This window comes from Protopterus annectens, chromosome 3.part0 (assembly GCF_019279795.1).
Source record: "Protopterus annectens isolate FY-2018-M chromosome 3.part0, PAN1.0, whole genome shotgun sequence".
Taxonomy (NCBI): domain Eukaryota; kingdom Metazoa; phylum Chordata; order Ceratodontiformes; family Protopteridae; genus Protopterus; species Protopterus annectens.
Window position 1 is genome coordinate 1,939,132,260 of NC_056731.1, and position 21,747 is coordinate 1,939,154,006.

At 44.0% G+C, this 21,747-nt stretch overlaps 1 protein-coding gene across 1 annotated transcript in view; it reads right to left on the reverse strand.

The window, feature by feature from the left end:
* Window positions 1-3,570: 3,570 nt before the first annotated feature.
* SMARCC1 (SWI/SNF related, matrix associated, actin dependent regulator of chromatin subfamily c member 1) overlaps window positions 3,571-21,747 on the reverse strand; it is a 1,897,600-nt gene continuing 1,879,423 nt past the window's right edge. Inside the window, exon 24 of the mRNA XM_044066067.1 lies at window positions 3,571-3,686. Within this exon, the coding sequence (XP_043922002.1) occupies window positions 3,571-3,686 (116 nt within the window). The remainder of the gene's footprint in view (window positions 3,687-21,747) is intronic.

A 21,747-nucleotide genomic window follows, 5' to 3' on the forward strand; every position in this document is an offset into this window, starting at 1 on the left:
AAAATTGGGTGCCCCCCTGGTTGTTGATGTACCACATTACTGTGGTGTTACCTGTTTTTATAAGGAGGACCCCTGGCCTGAGATGGGGTTGGAAGGAAATCAGAGCCTTTTGCACTGCCATCATTTCTTTCTGGTTGATGTGCAAGTGAAGTTGGTGGGCATTCCAAAGGCCTTGGGTACACCTGCCTGCTAGGTTAGCGCCCCAAGCTATGTCTGAGGCGTCGGTGGTGATGGTCTGCCGGAAGGGCGGAGCATGAAGGAAAGACCCTTGTTCATGGCACAGGATTCCACCCACCAGAGAAATTCGGCCCTTATGCAAGGGATCAGTGGGAGAGTGCTGACACCAAAGGTTCTTTAGGTACCACTGAAGCTTTCTCATGTGAAGCTTGGTGAGAGGGATGAGAGGGATGCAAGATGCCATGCATCCCAGGACTTGCTGGAACTTCCTCGCAGTGATGTAACTTCTGGAAGTCAGCTGGGTGAAGTAGAGAGGCAGTAAGCTCTGCTTTTTTGGGGATAGGGAGACCACTAGGGTTGCTGTGTCTAGCACAGCTCCCAGGAAAGCAATTTTCCTGGTGGGGTTTTGCTTAGATTTTTTTTTCTCGTTGATGGTGAACCCAAGGGAAGTTAGGACTTTTTTTGACAGAGAAGATCCTGGCGCAACTTTTCTTTGCTGTTCGCCTGAATGAGGCAGTTGTCCAGGTAAGGGTAAAGCTATATATTTCTCTGTCTGCAGAATGCTATAGCCGGGGCCAAGCATTTGGTGAATACTCTGGAAGTAGTAGATAAGCCAAAAGACACTGCAGAGAACTGAAAGTGCTGATTGCCTGCTCTGAAGCACATGAATTTTCTGCACGATTCCCTGATGGGGATGTGCAGACAGGCATCTTTTAGGTCTAGTGTCACCAGCCAGGCATTTTGAGTGAGCATAGGCAGGAGCTGCTGCAAGGTTAGCATTCTGAATTTGGGGACCACCAGGGACATGTTCAGTTTGGATAGATCCAGGATGGGGCGCCAAGTGCCCCCTTTTCTGGGAACAAGGAAAAGCCTGGAGTAAAAACCTTTTCCTGTTTGATCCGAAGGGACAGGTTCTACTGCCCACTGGGATATTAGTGTTTTACCTGTTTTAATGCCTCTGCCCACTGTTTTGGATGGAGGTCTGGGTACCCACCTCGAATAGGGTGTTCACTGAAAGAGAATCTGTATCCCTGAGAAATTATTTTTAATACCCATTGATCCTTGGTTATAGAGACCCTAATTGTCATTGAGGAGGGTGAGCCTTCCTCCAAGTTTTAAATGAGTGAAAGAAGGGGGGAGGGAGAGTCATTGTGAGTGCTTACCATTAAAGCTTGGCTTAGAACTCCCTGCCTTAGAGGTGGAAGTTGTCCATTGTTTGCTTCTTTGCTGGCCCTGGGAAAGGGGGCTGGATGTCCTGTCCCTGTAGGGCTTACTTTGGCCCTGTCTGCTGGGTGCAGGGAAGGCCCACTGCTTAGAGGGGAAGTTCCTGTTGAATCTGGGCGGTTGAATTTGAAAGAAATCTTTTACTGTCTGCATAGATTTTGCTTTGTCTTCCATCTTTTTAAGCATCTCTTCTGTTTTTTTCCCAAACAGGCGTTCCTTATCTAGGGATGTATCAATATTTAGACTTGACATCATCAGGGAGAGGTTGCTCCAACCATGCAGGTCATATAACAGATCCTGTCACTGCTGCCCTGCTAGAGGCTTCTAGGGCATCATATCCACATTGTAATGAGTACTTGTCCACTTGACAAGCAGAGTGTAGTAATTCTGCTGGCTCTTTTGAGTTGGCACCGTCAAGAGAAGTAGCAATCTTCTGTTTTAATTGTTCCAAAGTGTGCTGTTGATATTTTAACATATGGAACGGACAACTGAGTGCTCTGATAGCCAAGGTTGCAGAGGTGTATACTTTCTTACCCCATATGTCCAGAGCTCTGGAATCTTTGTCAGAAGGAAGAGGATTCTTGGCAGAACTAGTCTTAACTCCTTCCCTGTGTAATGACCTCAAGGTCTGCAGCAGGGTTCCTGTACAGGTATTTGTGAAAATCCAGTACTCTGTAGTACCTGTCAGGTTTAGCTGGAGCAGGAGGCAGGGCATTAGGGGCTAAACTGGATTCAAGGAGATCATCATCGACCACTTCCAGAAAAGGTGGGATTGGCCAGGGGTCTTGTGCTGGAGCAGGTCCAGAAACTAAGTTGTTTCTTTGACTCACGGTAGTTCTGAGATTCCCAATGAAAACGTTCCCTCAGGGAGTGAAGGGTTTCCCCGAAGGAGAGGTCATCTGGAGGGGAAGCAGAGGGGATGGAATCCTCTGTATCTGAATCCTCAAATAGTTAAGGACTGTTGTTCCTCTTCAAAAGCAGAATAATAAAATTCCTCAGATTCTTGGGACTGTCATAATTTCTAGGGAAGGAGAGTGGGGGCCCAAGTACCTCGGATAAGGGAGATAAGATCCTCCACCATTTTAAGCATTTGAGCTTGGGGTTGGGGGAGCAGTAGGAAGATGGTGGCTAGAAGCAGATTCCTAGGAGTGGCCTGGCTTTGAGGCCTGAGAGAATCCGGTCTCTGAGAAGCGATAGTTAGAAGAGAAGGCATAATTTTTTTGTCTAGAATCAGTAGTGCAAACAGCTTCCTCGGAGGCCAGTGCCTGTGTTGTGGCTCCGGACCCAACCGAGGCAGAGACTGCCAAAGGCTCAGAAGACGAAGTGGATTTCTGCGGCATACCGGACTCTGAAAGGGTCTTGGCAGAGGCCTGTGTAGAAGGGCATCAGGGGCTGCGAAAGCACCTCACTGAACTCCAAGGAACTGATGACTTTGCTTAGCGGTAGCATCATCGGAAGGCGTAGCCTTGTGTGGCCTGTCTCTATCTAAGTTTTTTGGAATGTCAGCAGATTGTTGGCTGATGGACGCCATATCGGAATTCGAAGACGGAATACGAAAATAATGGTCTACAAAAAGAGCTCTATGACGAATGGTTCTCGCATTAAAGAGGGCACAGAACCAGCAACAAAGGATGTTGTGGTCTGGGCCTAAACAAGTGATGCAGTAAGAATGAAAGTCTCGGTGTGGATCTGCTTTCCATAGGCGAGTCAATTAACTTTTTTGGACATCGGTTAGAACAAGAAAAAAGGGCCCCCAACGGGGTACTTAGCTTTAGAAGTTTTCTGCTAAAATATGACTTCTAGTAGCGACCGACCGGAACTCGTGCGAAATGCTTCTGCTACGGGCTCCATGGCAAGAAACACTGATGTAATGACATCTGCTGCCTTGCTTCATAGTACTGATGACCTGACTACTGACAGCAGCCGGTGCACAAAAACACTGACTCTGGTATCCGGGCCGGCCGAGGGCTACCACAGCAGGGATAACCCACGGGTGATGACTGCAACAGTGAAACACTAAGATCATCTGCAGACTGAGAAATATCCTCCTGTAACAAAACACCTTTGCTGAGAAATAGGAATTCTATTCTGATCCTACTTAAAAAAAAATCTTATTAAAAACAAATCATAAAAAGAAAGGCCATCTGGATAGAAATAAGAAGCAGCGCTTTACTCAGAAACTTCATGTTGGGAAGAAAATCCTGAAGCACTACTTTTTTCCACCAATTCCTGCTCTTCTGACTGAAGATCATACTCCAAAAGAGAGGGATCATTACGTACATCCTCTTCAAGAAATGAGAAAGAAAAAAAAATAAATCCCACCATATCTTCCCTGTCTGGTTAAATAGGAAAAGATGCACAAAGTTTATTTTATTTTTTTGATTTCTTGCCTGGGAAATGCCCTGAAAAAGGACCTTTCCAAAGCAGATTATGCTACCACATGGCTAAGGCTCCCTTTTCCAGTATTGCTGTAGACCTTCATCCACCCTCTTTCCAAAGAGAAAAAAGACTGGTTCTCTCTTGCCCACAGAGGGCAACCCTACAGCCATAGAGGACGTGCCTATCTCCTGGTCCTTAGCGGCTGTAAGATGCAACACCAGAGGGACCGGGGTAAATAATGACTAGCCCGAGGAACCTAACATGGCTTCAGCAATGTCGTCCATCAGCAGATGAGGCAAAACCAGAGCAGGCCTGACACCTAAAGACTACCTAATAACTTCAGACTTCATGGAGATGGGGATGGAAGAAACATAAGCAGCATGGTAACTACTCCACAGGTCCAGAAACAAAGAAAGCCTCAAAGATCATTAGTATAGCCCGCCAGAGTCAACAAACAATGCCAAAAAAAGGTGGTTTTGAGGTAACAAAAAACACCACACCATGACAGTCCCTAAAGGCACCAAATCCTGCCCCCAACACAAATTCTATACCAGAATATTACAAAAAAAATATTCCCAATACAAGATAACAGTCCAAATAATACACGTGTCCCCAGTGTAAATGTTAGTGTCACACAAAACTAAGTTTTCCTCAAAAAAATAAAATAGTGGAAGGTTTTCCTCAGAAAGGGACTTGTACGCCTAACTGTAAAGGCTCGCTAGCCAACTTTCAGTTTTATGAAGCCTGTAGGAGAAGCATACTTCTGCAACAAGAAAACTTTGAAGCTTTTAGCTCTCTCACTTTTTATACAGAGCTCTGCTCAAGTTCCTGGCAGTTTGAGTACTCTGAAGGCACTCTTTAGCTTTAGGTTAATAAGTGTGTACCATGCGAATGACCACTGGGGCCTATTTAAAGCCTAACTATGCATTCCATATGTCTGCAAGTTATGGTACTCTTGGTAAGTGTAAGCAGTGGCTTAGAAGACTAACCATTTACAGGCTGCCTTTGTCCATTAGAGACAAAGCTGCCAAAACAAGGGATGAATTTCCTATTCCTCATCCATTTTTTCAAGTTGCACTTGAACTGGCCTAGGGAGGATCTCTACTTCACATGCATGGGGAGCCTGCTCCACAGAAGTAGTCATCTCTGGGATACATACCTCTCTCTTCAGCAGATCCTATGTATACCGCAGGCAAGATTTAAATCTTTAAAATGGGTAATTCTGCTGCTGCTGGGTCTATCAGAGTGGGATATGACAATGTCAAGAACACCAGGCACAGATCTTCCTGAGATAGCCTGGAGGAAAACAGAATACAGAGATAGGGATTTGAGGCGGTCTGCAGAGGACATGTTATTTACATCCTGTATTCTTTTAGGGAGGGACCTCTGTGGACATTCCAATTGTTGGATGTGCCTGGTTAGGTACATACCACAGGATGAATTGTACTCTGGTGACTGGCCTTTTTGTAGAGGTAGACCTCCCAACTGTAACTTCCCTGAGTCCTGTCTGTGAGCCAGCTGGCTTTCAGGTGACATACCGGTTATACCTAAAGCTTGAGTTTGTCAACAATGATCAAGTGGAGTACTATATCAAATGTCTTGGCCAGGTCATGGTAGGCATTGTGAAACTTTTAGCCCTCATCCACCAGGCAGAATAGGCATGGCATGCTGTGATGAAACCAAACTGGGTGGGGTCCAGTGTCCAGAAGTTTCCTATGTTATTGATCGATTCTATGGCTTTGAATTATACTGGCTTTACATAAAAGACTAGTGAGATTTCTGGGTCTTAGTTTCCAGAGGCTGTAGATGGCTCAACTTTGGGCAGAGAGATGATGATTGCTGATCTCCCTTTGTGAGGCACAACGCCTTTTTGGATGCTATGATTAAATAGGGATTCCCGAAAGTATGACAGATCATGTTTCATGCTATTTAGAAAGCAGCCTACTGTTGTGGCCAACTGATGCAGTGTTCTTTGCCTTAGAAAAAGAGCATAAAGGATCTGTTCCCTTGTGATGAAAGGGTGAGTTATATTTGATAGTATTTCCTGAGGGGATGCTGGGGGAAGGAGAGGGGTTAAAGAAAGTGGTGAATTTGTTTGCCAGCAGGTTTGCTATAACTTCTTACCCAGCTTAAGTGGCTCCATTAACAATGAGCTCTGCACACAATTGTGTAGTGCCTTTGAGGTTCCTGACATAGCTAAAGAATGCCTTGTGGTTGTCCTTGCCTGGGGAGCCAAATTTACCTCAAATTAGGCTTTGGTAGACTATTTTTCCTCTGGTTTGTTTGTTTATTAAGCTTGATAAGAGCTTTCCCATATTAGCGAAGATGAGATCCAGTATGTTTGCACCCCTTGTCAGCATAGTGAATCTGGTCCAGGGAGTTTTTGTTTACAAAATCTAGGAATCTCTGGGCCTGCACGTTTGGTATCTTCTTGAGTGAGCCGTCCTGATAAGATATTTAACAGAGGTCTCATCTGCTTGGATTGGTAGTAGCTCAGGTGGATGTAAAAAATCCCATTGCACCTATCGAAAAAAGTAAAGGAAGTTTTCTGATCCCTTGCCAAATTTCCCCTGGCAGTATAAATACTATCTCAGGTCCCCCCTCAAGAGGCAAATAGCCTAGTGGAACTTAACCAGTGAAAGGATAACTATAAAACTATAAATGCATTAAGGGTCTGTACTATACAAAAATGATAGTGCAAAAGCTCATGCTTATGACTCCTTTAATTCCTGATGGTTTATAATGCAAAATAGGTCACTCAAGTAGACATAAGTATGAAGAAAGTTCTTTGGAACTGTTTACGTACTCCTGGATACACTTAACCATTAATCCTATGGAATGCTATGTTCACTTTGATATTAATCTAAGTATCAAACATATGACTGTGCATGCTATTAGATGCAAAAGAAAATGCACTTCATGAGTGTTTGGGAAACTGTGTGAACCATTGATCATATGGCAAAGGCAATGTTAAATAATCCGATACTAATGAAATTAACAGCAATAGCAGCATTAACAAAGTAAAAGAAAAATAATAAACTTGTCAATTAAGACTATATACAGTGACGGAACTCCTCAATACAAACTTGCATTAAGTGTTTCAACAAGTAAAGAATTTAATTAAATAAATATCTAATATTATTAACAGATACGTACGGCCTCAGCTATGTTCAAAAGTCAGGGATGCAAGCAGGATGCTGAACATACACACACAAATATTTCACACACATTTCATATAGATATATATATATATATATATATATATATATATACACACACACACACATATAGATATATATATATATATATATATATATATATACACACACACACACACATGTATATACACACACAATTTATTTATTTATATATATATATATATATATATATATATATATGGATACACTAGACAATCTCGACGTACTGAAATCTCAAATTTCAGTATCGAGACCGAAGAGTGGAAAAGTACAGTTGCGTACCTACCATAAATGGAGATGCTCGAGTGTATTCACTGTTGCAGTCATTACTCTTGGGTTATCCTGCTGGCAGGCTACCCTCAATCGGCCAGAATTCCAAAGTCTAGGTCCGGCATTGGTTGCTGTCGCCTCTTCCCTGACGTCAGTGCGCCAGGGGTATAAAAGATGCAGAAGACGCCATTTTCTTCAGTTTTTCTTGCCCCAGATGTCAGTTGCCCCCAAACTGGTAGGCTGAAAAAATATGCCAATAAAAATACATGCACAAAAATAACATTCCCTTTGTCTACAAGCAAATACACCAAATAGGTTGTATAGGATAGAGAAATGCAGAAAAGTCCCAGCAAAGAGAAGGGGGATGGTGGGTGGGTAACCTGGACTGCAACAGTGAATACACTCGAACATCTACATTTATGGTAGGTACACAACTGTACTATGTTCGTCGTGTTTCACTGTTGCAGTCATTACTCTTGGGTTGAATCTCAAAGCTGAGGATGGGTGGCTGGGCTAAATAGGATTAGGAAAGGCTATGAGGCCCTGCAGAACTGCAGTGGCAAAGCCTGCTCTGGACTTAGAGTAAAGAGGTAAGTGGTAGTGCTTTGTGAAAGTGTGCACTGAACTCCAAGTTGCAGCCTCTAAGATAACTTTGGTTGGTACTCCTCTGAGGAAGGCTGCTGAAGTGGCTGCTGCTCTGGTGGAATGACGCCTAATGCCCTTAGGCACTGATTTGCCATGTTGAAAATAGCAGAAACGGATGCAATGGCCATGCAATGCATTTAGAAATAGTCTGTTTTGAGATGGCCTTTCCTTGTGAGCATATGACACTAAATGTTGCTCAGTTTTTCTGAAAGCTTTAGTTCTGTCCAAGTAGAAACGTAACTGCCTGTGTATGTCCAAAGAATGCAGAATTTTCTCACCCTTGTTCTGTGGATTCGGATAAAAGGTAGGCAAGTAAATGGTTTGGTTGAGGGCCACACTGGATACCACCTTAGGCATGAATGTAGGGTTTGTCCTCAGAGAAACCCTGTCTGGATGAAAAATGATAAAAGGTTCCACAGCCATGAGTGCTTGTAACTCTGAGACACGCCTTGCAGAGGTTATTGCTAGGAGTAGAGCTGTTTTCCAGGATAAAAAAATTATATCTGCTGTTGAAGCTGGCTCGAAAGGAGGCAGTATGAGTTTTTCCAAAACATAATTTAGGTCCCAGGCTGGAATTGGTGCTCTCCTTGGAGGTCAAATGTTTTTGGCCCCTCTGAGGTACTGCCTTACTAAAGGATGAGAAAAAATAGGTGGTTCCGTATTGTAATGGGCGGAAATGGCACAGGCATGAATCTTAATTGACGAGAAAGAAAGGCCTTTGTTCAGCATCTCAGTTAGGTATTGTAAAATCTGAGGTATATTTGGCACACACGTGTCAATGCCTTGTTCCTGGTTCCAAACACAGAATCTCTTCCATTTTTCTGCATAAGATTTTCTGGAACTGGGCCTCCTTGCCTCCAAGATGACATCTATAACAGCTTTTGAAAGAGGAGTGCTCTGAATGGTTACATTATCCGCCATGCTGCCAGATTTAAGGTCCTGATGTGGCTGTGCAGAATCTGATTGTTTTGTTGGGTCAGCAAGTGAAGTTTGAGGCAATATCCATGCTGGACCTTGAGACAAGCTCTTTAGGACTGGGTACCAGTGCTGGCGTGGCTAGTCTGGTGCAATCAGTATCATTTTTGGCTTCTCTTGTCTGACCTTAAGGAGTACCCCGGGAAGGAGAGGCAGTGGAGGAAAGGCATGTACTGTTAGATTTTTTCCAGCTGAAGGATAGGGCGTCCACTTTCCATGCTTGCTTGTGAAAAATCCTTGTGCAAAATCTCTGCAATTGGCAGTTGTGAGGGGAGGTAAATAGATGTATGTCTGGGCATCCCCATTTCCTTATCATGCTGAAGACTTGTGGATCCAGTTTCCATTTGTGAGGATCCATGAGGTTTCTGCTTAGTTTGTCTGCCAGAGTACTTGTTTTTCCTGGCAGGAATTGTGCTAGCAGGTGAATCTGAAATGCCAATGCTGTGTCCCACAAGGTCATTGCTTGTCTGCAGAGAGGGTAGGAATGTGTACCTCCCTGTTTGTTTATGTACCACATGACCGTAGTATTGTCTGCCTTTATCAGTAGTAGATGAAGCAGGTCCTTGAAAGCTGTCAGGGCATTTTGAACAGCTAGCATCTCTTTTTGATTGATGTGAAGATGCATCTGGTTTGTAGGCCATGTGCCCTGAATACATTTTCCTGTCATATGGGCCCCCCAGGCATAATCCGATGCATCCGTTGTCAGTATCTGTCTGGCTGTGGGTAAACTGAATGGCAGACCCTTGTTGTGGTGACAGGCTTCTGCCCACCATCGAAACTCCTGTTGCAGGCAGGGAATGAGTGCAATTACTGTCTCCAGGCTGTGGCAATGCTGAGTCCAAACACTTTTTAGATACCATTGTAGTTTCCTCATATGCAGTCTGGCATATGGAATTAGTAGAATGCAGGATGCCATGAAACCCAGGGCCTGCAGGATTTTCCTTGCAGATAAGTGGGTTTTTGTTGCCAATTTCTTGAAGTAAGAAGTCAGTTGCTTTTGTTTGTCTGGCGTCTGGGCAGTTGTATTTAAGCTTGCACCCAGGAATATTATCTCTTGAGAGGGCACTAGTTTTGATTTCTTTTCGTTTACTGTGTACCCTAGGCCAGTTAGTAACCTGTTTACAAACGCCAGATGCTTTAGAAGAATGTCTTTGTTCTCTGCTTGAATTAGGCAGTCGTCCAAGTAAGGATATATTTGAATTCCTTTTTGTCTGCAAAACGCAATTACTGGTGCCAGGCATTTTGTGAAGACCCTGGGCGCAGTAGATAAGCCAAAGGGCAATGCAGAGAATTGGTAACGCATTGAGCCAGCTATGAATCTGAGGTATCTTCTGCAAGATTGTCTGATTGGGACACGCAGGTATGCCTGTTTTAGGTCCAAAGTTACGAGCGAAGCCTTCTTGCCCAGCATGGGCAGTAGCTGCTGTAGAGTCAACATCTTGAATTTTGGAACTTCCAGAAACGTATTTAGTATAGACCGGTCCAGTATTGGCCTCCAGGTTCTGTCCTTCCTGGGTACTAGGAAAAGTCTGGAGTAAAATCCTTGCCCCTGCTCTTGTTGTGGTACTTGCTGAATGGCCCTCATGTCCATGAGGGTTGTAATTAGTTTTTGCGCCTCTGCCCATTGATTGTGTGGCAGGTCTGGCATACCTTTTGACCTTGGTAGTGTGTGGAAACAGAACCTGTAGCCTTGGGACACTATGTTCAGGACCCATTTGTCTTGGGTAATCATTTTCCAATTTGATGAAATAAGTGCTAGATTTCCCCCTAAGGGGGCTGCCAAAAGAAAAGTGCTTGGATCTGGCAGAGGAAAGTCATTGGGACTATTTCCTGTAAGGTTGTGATTTGTCTTCTCTGCTTTTGGAGGTAGGAGCACCCCATCGTTTAGGCCTGTATGAGCCTTGGGGTTGGGATCTGCCTCTGGGATGCCTGTATCTGCCTCTTTGTAGTCTGTCTGACACTGGAAAGGACCGATTTTTAGAAGGCCAGTTCCTGCTAAACCTGGGTGGCTGTACTTGTAAGAAATCCTTGACTGTCTGCATGGATTTTGCTTTATCCCCCATTTTTTTCAAAACCTCTTCTGCTTTAGTACCAAACAAAGCATCATGCTGCAATGGTGCATCTAATAATTTTGCTTTAACGTGATCAGGCAGATTCTGTTCCTTTAACCAAGCATGCCTTCTAATAACAGAACCTGTGACAGCGGCCCTGCACGAGGCCTCCAGCGAATCATAACCACATTGCAAAGTATGCTCTCCCACTTGTTCAGCTGCATGCAATAAATCTTGCAATTCCTTGTTCTCGGAACATTCAGTATTTGTCAACAATTTCTGTTTAAGCAGTGACATTAAATACTGCTGATATTTAAGCATATAAAACTGACAATTTAAAGCCCTTACAGCCAAGGTAGCAGAAATGTATACTCCCCCCCCCCCACCATCTGTCTAGAGCCCTAGAATCCCTATCAGAGGGGACAGGGTTTTTTGCAGTGGAGGCTTTAACCCCTTTGGGACCCTGAGATGTAGTTTCTGGATCAGCAGCGGGGTTTTTATATAGGAATTTATGAGAATCCGGAACTCTGTAGTATCTGTCTGACTTAGCAGGTGCAGGGGGTAATGAGTCAGGGGACAGGCCGGACTCTGAAAAAACATCATCTACAATGTCTAAAACAGGTGGAATAGCAAGGAGTCTGTGCTGAGGAAGTAGCAGAAAGTCTCTGAGCCTTTTCTTAGATTCAGAATAATCTTGGCTCTCCCAGTGGAAATGCTCTCTCATGGTATGCAGGGTTTCCCCAAAAGAATAATCCTCAGGAGGAGAAGCTGAAGGAATGGATTCTTCAGCATCAGAGTCCTCATAGGGAAGCATGGAATAATCCTGCTCAAAAGAGGAATCAGAGGAAATAGAAACCTGATCAGAAGAATAATACTCTGTGTCTTGCCTAGGCCTCTTATCAGGTGGGGGATGGGAGCCCCTGATCAAAGTAATTAGGTCTTCGGCCATTTTGAGCATCTGTTTTTTAGGCATGGTAGACTGAGGAGGAGAATGCTGTACTTGTTTCTTTGTCTTTAGAGCTGCTTTAGTATTTGTCTTTGAAGCTGAAGATGGCTTAATATATAGTTGTGTAGGTCTGAAGACACCCACAGAAGCTGATGCCTGCTCAGTGGCTCCAGACCCATCTGAGGGAATGACTTCCGAGTGTCCAATACCTTGAGTATCCAGAGGCCCAGTTGGCTCCACGTGGGAGTCGGAAGCGGCCTGTGGCTCTGAGGTAACGGGCGCCAAGGGCTGCAAAAGCGCCTCACTGAGAACCGGCGACTGGCCTAGCAGAGGCCTCGTCATCGGCTTTGGACCTCGGATGCCTATCCTTGTCCTTGCGTTTTTTGTAAACTCCGGTCGTCGGCTGTTCCGACAGCATTATATAATTAAATTTTCGGCCAAAGTTATGAAATGCAAAATCGAACCAACGCTTAATAGTGCATTGGTTAAACCTAGCACGAAACCGACAGCTAGCAACATTGTGATGAGGGCCTAGGCAAGGAATACAGTAAGAGTGAAAATCCTTATGAGGTATTTGCTTCCACAAGAAATACAATTGTTAACTTTTTCTGACATCGGTCTGGAGCAAGAAAAAAGTTTCCCCAACGGGGTTCTTAGCTTTAATGAAGATCTCTGTTCTGAAATTCGGATTTGAAAATCTCAGGAGTCGGCCGACCGGCACTTGCGAACTGCTTTTGCTTCGGGCACCGCGCGGCAAGAAAGACTGAAGAAAATGGCGTCGGCTGTATCTTTTATACCCCTGACGCACTGACGTCAGGGAAGAGGCGACAGCAACCGACGCCGGACCTAGACTTTGGAATTCTGTCCGACTGATGGTAGCCTGACAGCAGGATAACCCAAGAGTAATGACTGCAACAGTGAAACACGATGAACATGTGCAGTTACTCAAAACTACACTATGCCGAATGCAGAAGTGACGAATCCGCCGCTATCGTGGTGTTGCGTCATTATGTGTGGTGCGGTTTGTGGATTTATCTAGGGTTTCAGGTAAGTGTTGTGTATTTGAGGATATTGGGTAGGGATTTTAGTGTGTGGGAGTGTAGGCGGTGGTGTTTTTTGTGTGTTTGTGTGTTTAGTGCGACCACAGAGTTAGAATATATAAATAGGGAGGCTTGTTCCCTGCTTATAGGTAGGTTAGGTGTGTTTCTGTGTGTTATGTTTGTTTAGTTAGGTAGGTGTATGTGTGTGTGATTATGTCTTGGTTTGTGTGTGTGTGAATGGTCGCGGTTGTGGTATTCGTGATTGTGGGTTTTTGTGTATGTGGGTTTTCGACGTCTCGAAATACTACATTTCAGTACTTTGAGATTGTATAGTGAATCTATATATATATATATATATATATATATATATATATATATATATATTAGATATATATATATATATATATAGATAGATATATATATATATATATATATATATATATGGATCCCCTACAGTTTACCGAAATGCCACAACGCCGAAACACAAATCACCGACACCAAAAGACCGACAACACAAAATACCGACAATACACACAACCATACATGCACTAACCGTAACCCAAACCCTAACCCTAAGGTCCGACACAACCACACACTTACCCTACCCGCACCCTAACCCTAACTCACTTAACCCACCCCTAAACCCACAGTCCGTCACTATCACACACACCCTACCTGCACCCTAACCCTAACTCACTTAACCCACCCTTAAACATATATTCCGTCACTATCGCACACTTACCCTACCCGCACCCTAACCCTAACTCACTTAACCCGCCCCTAAAACTACAGTCCCTCACTATCGAACACTTACCTGTCCGCTCCCTAACACTAAATCCCTCACTCTATCGCACACTTACCGAGTCCGTCGGGTTCTCACCTTGTCGGTCATCTGTGTTGTCGGTCCTTTGGTGTCGGTGATTTGTGTTTCGGCGTTGTGGCATTTCGGTAAACTGTAGGGGACCCATATATATATATATATATATATATATATATATATATATATATATATATATACCCCTGCACCCCCATACCACCAGTTAATTTTTATATATATATATATATATATATATATATATATATATATATATATATATATATATATACACTATGAGATTGCACTCTGGGATTGTTGATCTCATATGCCTGTTGACCAGATATCTACATCAACCAAATGTCGACAAACCTGCATTTAGACCAAATGCAGGGTGTGTGTGTGTGTGTACACATGGGTCTACTTCTAAATTTAGAAGTTTCAAAACTTTAAATTTCTTATGGTTGGGACTATAAGATTGAAGTTTTGAAACTTCAAACTGTTTAAATGGAGATCATTAAGGGCATACTGGTATATTTACTGTTTTCTTCACTGTAGTGTGATCTTGGAGTTGGTATATTTAAATTAGCAGGGAGTGTAGGGGGGGGGGTTGCCATTCCTGCAAAAACGTAAAAAATATATTTTTTTGCTTTTATTTTTTTTTTTATTTACTTTTTGAAGTTTCAAAACTTTGATCTTATGGTCTTGACCATAAGAAATTTGAAGTTTTGAGACTTAAAAATTTAGAAGTAGATCCATACATATACATGCGCACACACACACACAGATAACACAGTTGTATCATTAACAGGAAGTTACCAGTAAGTGGATTACACAGTAAAAGATAGTGAAAGTATGAAGTATATCACATCCAACACTTTTGCATTTAGCCTGTATGTGCTAAAAGCATGCATACACTGTACAGAACAAAAAAAGGAGAAATCGAAACCCTTGCTCTTGTTCCAAATTAGTGTATCCCTCCTCTTACCTAGGGGATTAGGAGCCGGTCCAAATAATCTCTGGAGATGACCTAGTCTGAGCACAGCCTTTTGCAATGGGGGACCTAAGAATTCTGAGATGTAGTCAGTCATGCCTGTATATGTAGAATGTATCACTCTTTGATGAGGGCTTCCCAAGCAAGCACTCCCTCGCGAATAGCCCTGAAAAAAGGTCAGAACTGGGACTGCCAGACTGGTGAAGTCATCCTCCAAAGCAAATCAAGCTAGGACTGATGGGACGGAACTGGTAAGGTTATACTACCACTTAAGGGCTTTCCTCCTTCTAGGCTAATCAGCCCTGTTTGACATAAGAGGAGCTTTGGGGGCAGTCCTTGGTTTTGCAGTATGACATAAGAGGAACTTGGGGAGAACAGTCCTTGGCCCTGACTGCTACCAACAATGCACAGCTAGGGGAATCCTGGCACCTCTCTCTAAGGGAGCCATCAAGTTGTGGACATACTCATATGTAGTGACCTGAGAGTAGGTAGTGCTCACATCCTTAGATAAACCCTCAAAGGGGACTGCTGAAAGTGCACTTTTCCTAGAGCCCTTTCATAACTGCCACAGCACAGGATGACTGAAAACTTGAGCCCTTCTTCATTAAGGACTTTTTTTTTTTAATACTTTGGGGTGGGAGTACTCTTGCCTCAAAAAATGGCATGATTGATTTCTGCTCTCCATCTTCACTGCCCACTGATGGGGCTACTTAACAGGCCTGGGGCTGCAAGAGGGATGCTAACACCAGTGGCCATTGTAGACACTCAACTTACTCCCTTTTTGTGAGAACTGAGGAAGGTTAATAGCTTCTGACATGCATCACCTAGTGGCTACACTGTAAGACTGGCACTTCTTGCAGCACATCACATCATGCTCTCCCTCTCATGAAATAAAAACAATGAAGGTATACTTCCTGACTCAAGAACTGGCAGGCACACGGGGGTTTAATTAACTGCTTTAGAAAAGGAATGCAAGGACTTTTTTTCCTACAGTCATTAAATGTCTAAGTACATTACATAAAAATATAGCAATTAGATAATCAGTCTAAAAATGAAAATGGCTGGATAAATGAAAACAAATGACAGTTTAAACCATCTCTGCACAGTGCTGTGCTAGTTTACTCATAAAAGTAGTAAGCTACTATTACTAGTTACTTTTCAGTGAAAGCAATATATTATTTATTACTTTTCTAAAAAATGTAATATAGTAATATTACTAGTTACCAACTAAAGTAACAATACTTTTACATAAAAAGAAGTTATGTACTCACCATAATGTTCCATGTGTATTGTCCATCTTGACTTCATTCTTAACTGGTTGGGTTCGGAACCAATCCTCTGTTCTGACTTGGCCTTATACAAAAGCTTGAGGTCTTCCACCAGCTCGTGGCTGTAACCCTATCCCATCATGCCTTAGGAAAACTCCCCAGATATTGTTTGCTGATATAACACTAGATACCAATAACTATCAACAAGTTACAGAGCAATGAAGAAGGTTGGAGAACCTTTATTTTTAACTATAACCGTTCTGTCCTCCAGGAGCCAAAGGTAGGAAGAAGGAGGGTGAGATGTAAGAATGAAGTCGAGATGGACAACGCACATGGAATGTTATGGTGAGTACATAACTTCTTTATGTGACATTGACCTATCTCGCCTTCATTCTTAACTAGTTGGGACAGCGTCCCTAGTACCATATTTCTTGGGTGGCTCATGGGAGAATATTCTTCAGAAAAGTGGACCGAAAAGAGGCCCTGTTCTTGGAGGCCAAATCCACTTTGTAATGAGTGATAAAGGTATGACGCCTGGTTCATGTTGCTACAGCACAAATGGTATCAATTGATAATCTCACCTGAAAGGCAGCGGAGGTTACTATGGGTCTTGTAGAATGACCCTTTACGCTTTCAAAAGTTCTTCATCTTGGGATTTGTAAATAAAAGTAATGCAATCTGATAGCCATTTTGAAAGTGTGACTTTTGATACAGGAGCAACCTTTCTTGTAGTCTGAAAAGGATACAAACAATTGGTCAGATTTTCTGAAAACCTTTGTCCTATGTAAGTAGAGGTTTAATTGCCTATGTACATCTAGTTGGTGCAGCATGTATTCTGCCTTGTTGCCACAGTTGGGGAAAAAACTGGTAGGTCTATGGATTGGTTCAAACTAGATTCTGAGCAAACTTTCGGTAGAAATAAGGGTTTGTTCCTAGGGATACTCTGTCTTTGTGGAAAAGCATGTAGGGGGGCTTTATTGACAATGACTGTAGCTCCGAGACACTTCTAGCAGAAATTAAGGCTATCAAAAGGATCGTCTTCATTTTAGAAATTTTAGATCACAGGATGATGCAGGTTCAAAAGGGGGAATAATCAAATGGAATAAAACTAAGTCTAGGCCCCATGGTGCTGGAGGGACTTTAATGGGTGGTACTAATAAAATAGCTCCCTTAAGGAAAGCCTTGCAAAGTCTGTGGGACATCAAACTTGGCCCTGATTCAGTAATGTGGACATTAGACATTCCTGCTAACTGAACACGAATAGTAGCTGCAGCTGCGCCCTCATTAAACAGCTTTGCCAAGAACTCAAGAATGGAAGGTATAGGGGCAGAGAAGGGATCAGTGTGATTATTCAAAGCCCAAGAAGAGAATCTCTGCCATTTGCTGGCATTTAACTTCCTAGTTGAAGCATTATGAGATGAGATCAAAATATGTTTTGACTGATGGGGGGATGTTATAGGGAGCCTGGCTATGGTTGGAATCTGAGCAGTCAAGCTGTCAATTTGTGGGATTGAAGGGAGGGGTAGAACATCCCTGATGCATGAGTCAGAAGGTCCGGAACTGGGTCCAGAATCCATGGCTCCTGCTGAAGATGAGGCCAAAGGAAGGGGAACCAAATCTGACGGGCCAGTAAGGGGCGATGACTATCAATTTCCTTCCCAAGGAACTGGCTTTCTGAAGAACTTTGGGTATCAATGGAAAGGTGCAGAGGAGACAGAGGGCCAATTGGGAACAAGTACATCCCTTGGTGACTCCCCCAGAGGGGGATAAGGGCAAGATAGCTGCTGCATTTGGCATTCATGGATGTGGCAAAAAGGCTGCAGCAAGGCCAGCCCCATTTGCGGAAAATCATCTTCGCTACTTCGTTTTAGGGACCACTCGTGCGGCATCATAATCGCTCTGCTGAGTTTGTCCGCTATCACGTTGGATCTCCCCGGGATGTGCGTACCAGAAAGCATTGGGAGGAGGTCACCCACTGCCATACTCTGACGGCCTCCAATTAAAGGGGGGTAAGACCTGGTTCCTCCTTGTTTATGTACCACACAACCGACATGTTATCTCGGTCTGTTCTGCAATAGTTCCTAGTGGAAGACAGTCTTGGAATGCTTGCAACGCTAGAAGCACCACCCTCACCTCTAGGACACTGATGTGCAAATGGGCCTTGTGGTCCTGCCAAGTGCCTTGGACTGTCCTTCCCAGATAATGCCCCCCCCCCCAATCTGGGAAGCGTCTGTGGTCACGGTGGCTAAAGGGTGTGGAAGAACAAAGGGTTGACCTAATGTCACATGAGTGGAGTGAAGCCACCAATGAAGATCTTTCTTGCAAGATTCTATTATCATGCTTTGGTGGGACATGGGTAATTCTTGCATAGACCACTGAGTGAAAAGTAGCCACTGCAGGATTGTTGTATGCAAACGTGCTAATGGGATCAAGTTTATTGCTGCTGCCATGGTCCCCAAGATTTTCAGGACTGTTCTCTTGCTTGTACTTTTTTCTTGGAAGTAGATTGTTGACTTGACGTCGAAGGACTTGAACTCTTTCTGGGGGAAGTTTTGCCCTCATTTTTGTTTTATCTAGATCTGCTCCTATAAAAACTATACGTTCAGATGGCAACAAGGCAGATTTTTCGTAATTTATTGTTATTCTTAGGTGAGAGTAGAGCTGTAAGGTGGTGTCTCTTGCCTTTACTAGTAGATGCTTGGTGGTGGCGGTTAGGAGCCAGTTGTCTGGGTACAGAAACACTTGGAATCCTAGGCATCTCAAGTGAGCTGTGACCACTGCCAAACACCTGAACACTCTAGGGGCTGTAGTGTGACCAAAGGGCAGAGATCGAAACTGGGTAGTGACTGGCTCCCAGCCGAAACCGCAAATAACTCCTGGATCGCCTGTCCATTTTTATGTGGTAGTACGCATCCTGGAGGTCTACAGAGCACATCCATTCGTCTTGTCCCAGAAAAGGGAGTATTGACTGCAGTGTTACCATCTGGAACTTTGATTTTCTTATTGATTTGTTTAATCTGATGAGATCCAGGATGGGTCACTAGACCCCTGTTTTCTTTGGAACTACAAAGAACCTTGACTAAGTTCCGGATCCTATTTGGTCTGTGGGGACTGTTTGGATGACTGTCTTGTCTAGCAACTCTTTTTATTTCTAAAGTTGCCTGTTCCCTCTGACTGGGTGGAACGTCTGGGATGTTTTTTAAGTTTGGGACGAGAAAAGAAAAGGGTATAGAGTAGCCTCTGGATATGATGCTTTGTACCAGTTGTCTTTTGTTATTTTTAGCCAGGCTTCTGGGTACAAAGCTAAGCGACCCCAACCATCTCCAGAGATGGACAGACGGGCCTCCTTTTAGGAGCGCTGAAAGGGCTTACCATGGAATGATTCCCTGTCGCCCTGATTTTGCGGACCCCCTTTGCCACGTGGTCAGTGTCTTCCATTATTGCTTCCCCCTCTGCCCTTGGGGGAAGAATCACCATGTGTGTCTTGAAAAGCTCTCTAGGATTTTTGGAACAACATTTTCCTCCCTTTTGGGTAAGGTCTAGAAGGTAGGGAAAAAATAGATTCCTACGGCAAACAGAGTTTCTCCTCCTTGCTCACACCTGGTTAGTGTGTCTTTGACTTTTGGCCTGAACAAGGATGAACAATCAAAAGGGGCATTAACAAAGGAAGATTTAAAGGGCTCCACAAAGTCACACAAGCGCATCCAAGAATGTCTCCTTAGGGAAATTCTTAAACCTGGTGCCCTACTCGCTCCATCTGCTGCATAAGAGATGAGTCTCGCGGAGGAGTTGACCATTGAGTTTAAGGTGGAGAGCTGAGAGGAAACCTTCTCTGATACCCCTTCAGCTACTGAACCTTGGAGAGCATCTCCAACTCTTTCAGGAGATCTCTCGGAAGTTTGGTAAAGTGTGTGAGATAATTCAGTGACCTGAATGCAAAGGTTGCATAAGAAAAAGGTGCACTTTCCATATCTGTTCATCAAATGAGCCTCCCTGTTCATTGCATGGACAGACGAGGATGTCTCTGAAAGTTCCTTTTTGGTGGCTGCCGCCACCACCAAAGCATCTACTGGGACACCTTTTGTGAGAAAAGACTTATGAATGGGGATGTTATAAACTTATCTGGGCTCCAGGAACAGGCTCCACGGAGTCTGGAGACTTCCACGCCTTTCGACAAACTAGGTCCATCAGCTCATCGAAAGGTGGAGACATCCAAGTGGCAGTAGGGTGAGACCCAAAAGCTTTCAGGTATACAGACTCCTTCTCAGAAGGATTGATGGACTTCCAGCCACTTCTCTGTTTAAGTATTTCCAGGATGTCTGCGAAGAAGACACCATAAGACGGAGACCGTGGGGACCCTTCTGATTCATCAAGGTCTGTATCAGATGTGACGGACTCCTCTGGGAAGTCTAAATGCTTCCTCTTGCAAAGTCTCTTACAAGGGACCTCTTCAGAAGCGTACTCTGGAGAGGTTTCAGAAGAGAGGGGTTTCACCCAATGGGGCATCCTGAGGCCTGGGGGCCTTTGGGGGAAGAATGTCAGGATCTGAGAGTGGAGCTGTCTGTGGAGACAGCACTCTCATCACCTCGAAAGCCCCCCCCCCGCCCCTGATCCGAGGAGACTTCTGGCTCCGAAGAGCCAGAATGTATACCCAGAACCAAGCGGGTTGGCCCAGAGGCAGATGTAGGAGCAGAGCTCACCCACGCCGATGCCCCGAGAGGCAAGTTTGAATCGGACAACTGTCAGATTTGACTCTCCTCCCGGACCTGACTGGACTGCATCGGCTCCTAGACTCCTCAAGTTTTGATGGAACCAAGGATGTCGGAGCAGTAGTCTGGTCCAAAGATCCTGATGTAGGTGTTGGGTCCGATGGTTCCACTACAACCAGTTTCCAGACACTTCGGCTCTGAGGTCCTAGATCGGATTGGAGGAGGAATCGACAGTGAAGGGATAACCTTGGTTGGTTCTGAATCCCTTTGGGTTGGAGTGGACAACAGTTTGGCCAGCGCTGGTATCCTTAATAGCCGCCACACCACACGATCCACATCATCATCATCAGAGAGGCTCCTGGAGGACCGAGAGGAGGGGGTAGGAGATTTGGCAGACTGAAGCAAAGGAGATCTCAGAGTAGGAGAAACCTGCTACAACTCTGGGGACTGGCTCCATAGGTGAAACTCCATCGGCATTGAAACCACAAAAGAAGCTGAGGTAGTAGGTTTTTCAGGCTGAACAGTCTTCTGGTCCAAAGATGACACTTTTTTTGACAGCGGTGAATGAGTGGTGAATGAGCACTGGAAGGGGATGACCTTTTTCCTAACTTTTCAGATCTGGAAGATAGGGATTTTGACAATTTTGAAGTACCCCGACCTTCTTCAATGGCCTCTGTGAAGGGGGTCTTCAGCACACCTCTCAAAATAAGCTTGTTTTTTTTTCTTTCAAGCAAAACCCTATGGCTGAAAGAATGGCAGATGGCACATGATTCCTGTAAATAGACTGCTTCAAGGCAGTATACATAGGGTTTAGTCTCCTTAGTATCCTTAGACATTATTGGCTGCCAAAAGGCAACAATAACAGCAGCAGCAGCCACAGCCATTAAAAGGCTAATTAATACCAGAGGAAATAAGTTTTTTTTTTTAAACTAACCCCACACGAATAAGGAAAAACTAAGCACTGCAACTTAGGTAGAGAAAAGGCAGTTCTCTAAGCTGAAAGAATCTACCTAAGATAAAAGGAAATATAGGAAGGGAGGAAAAAGGCCCTCTAAGTT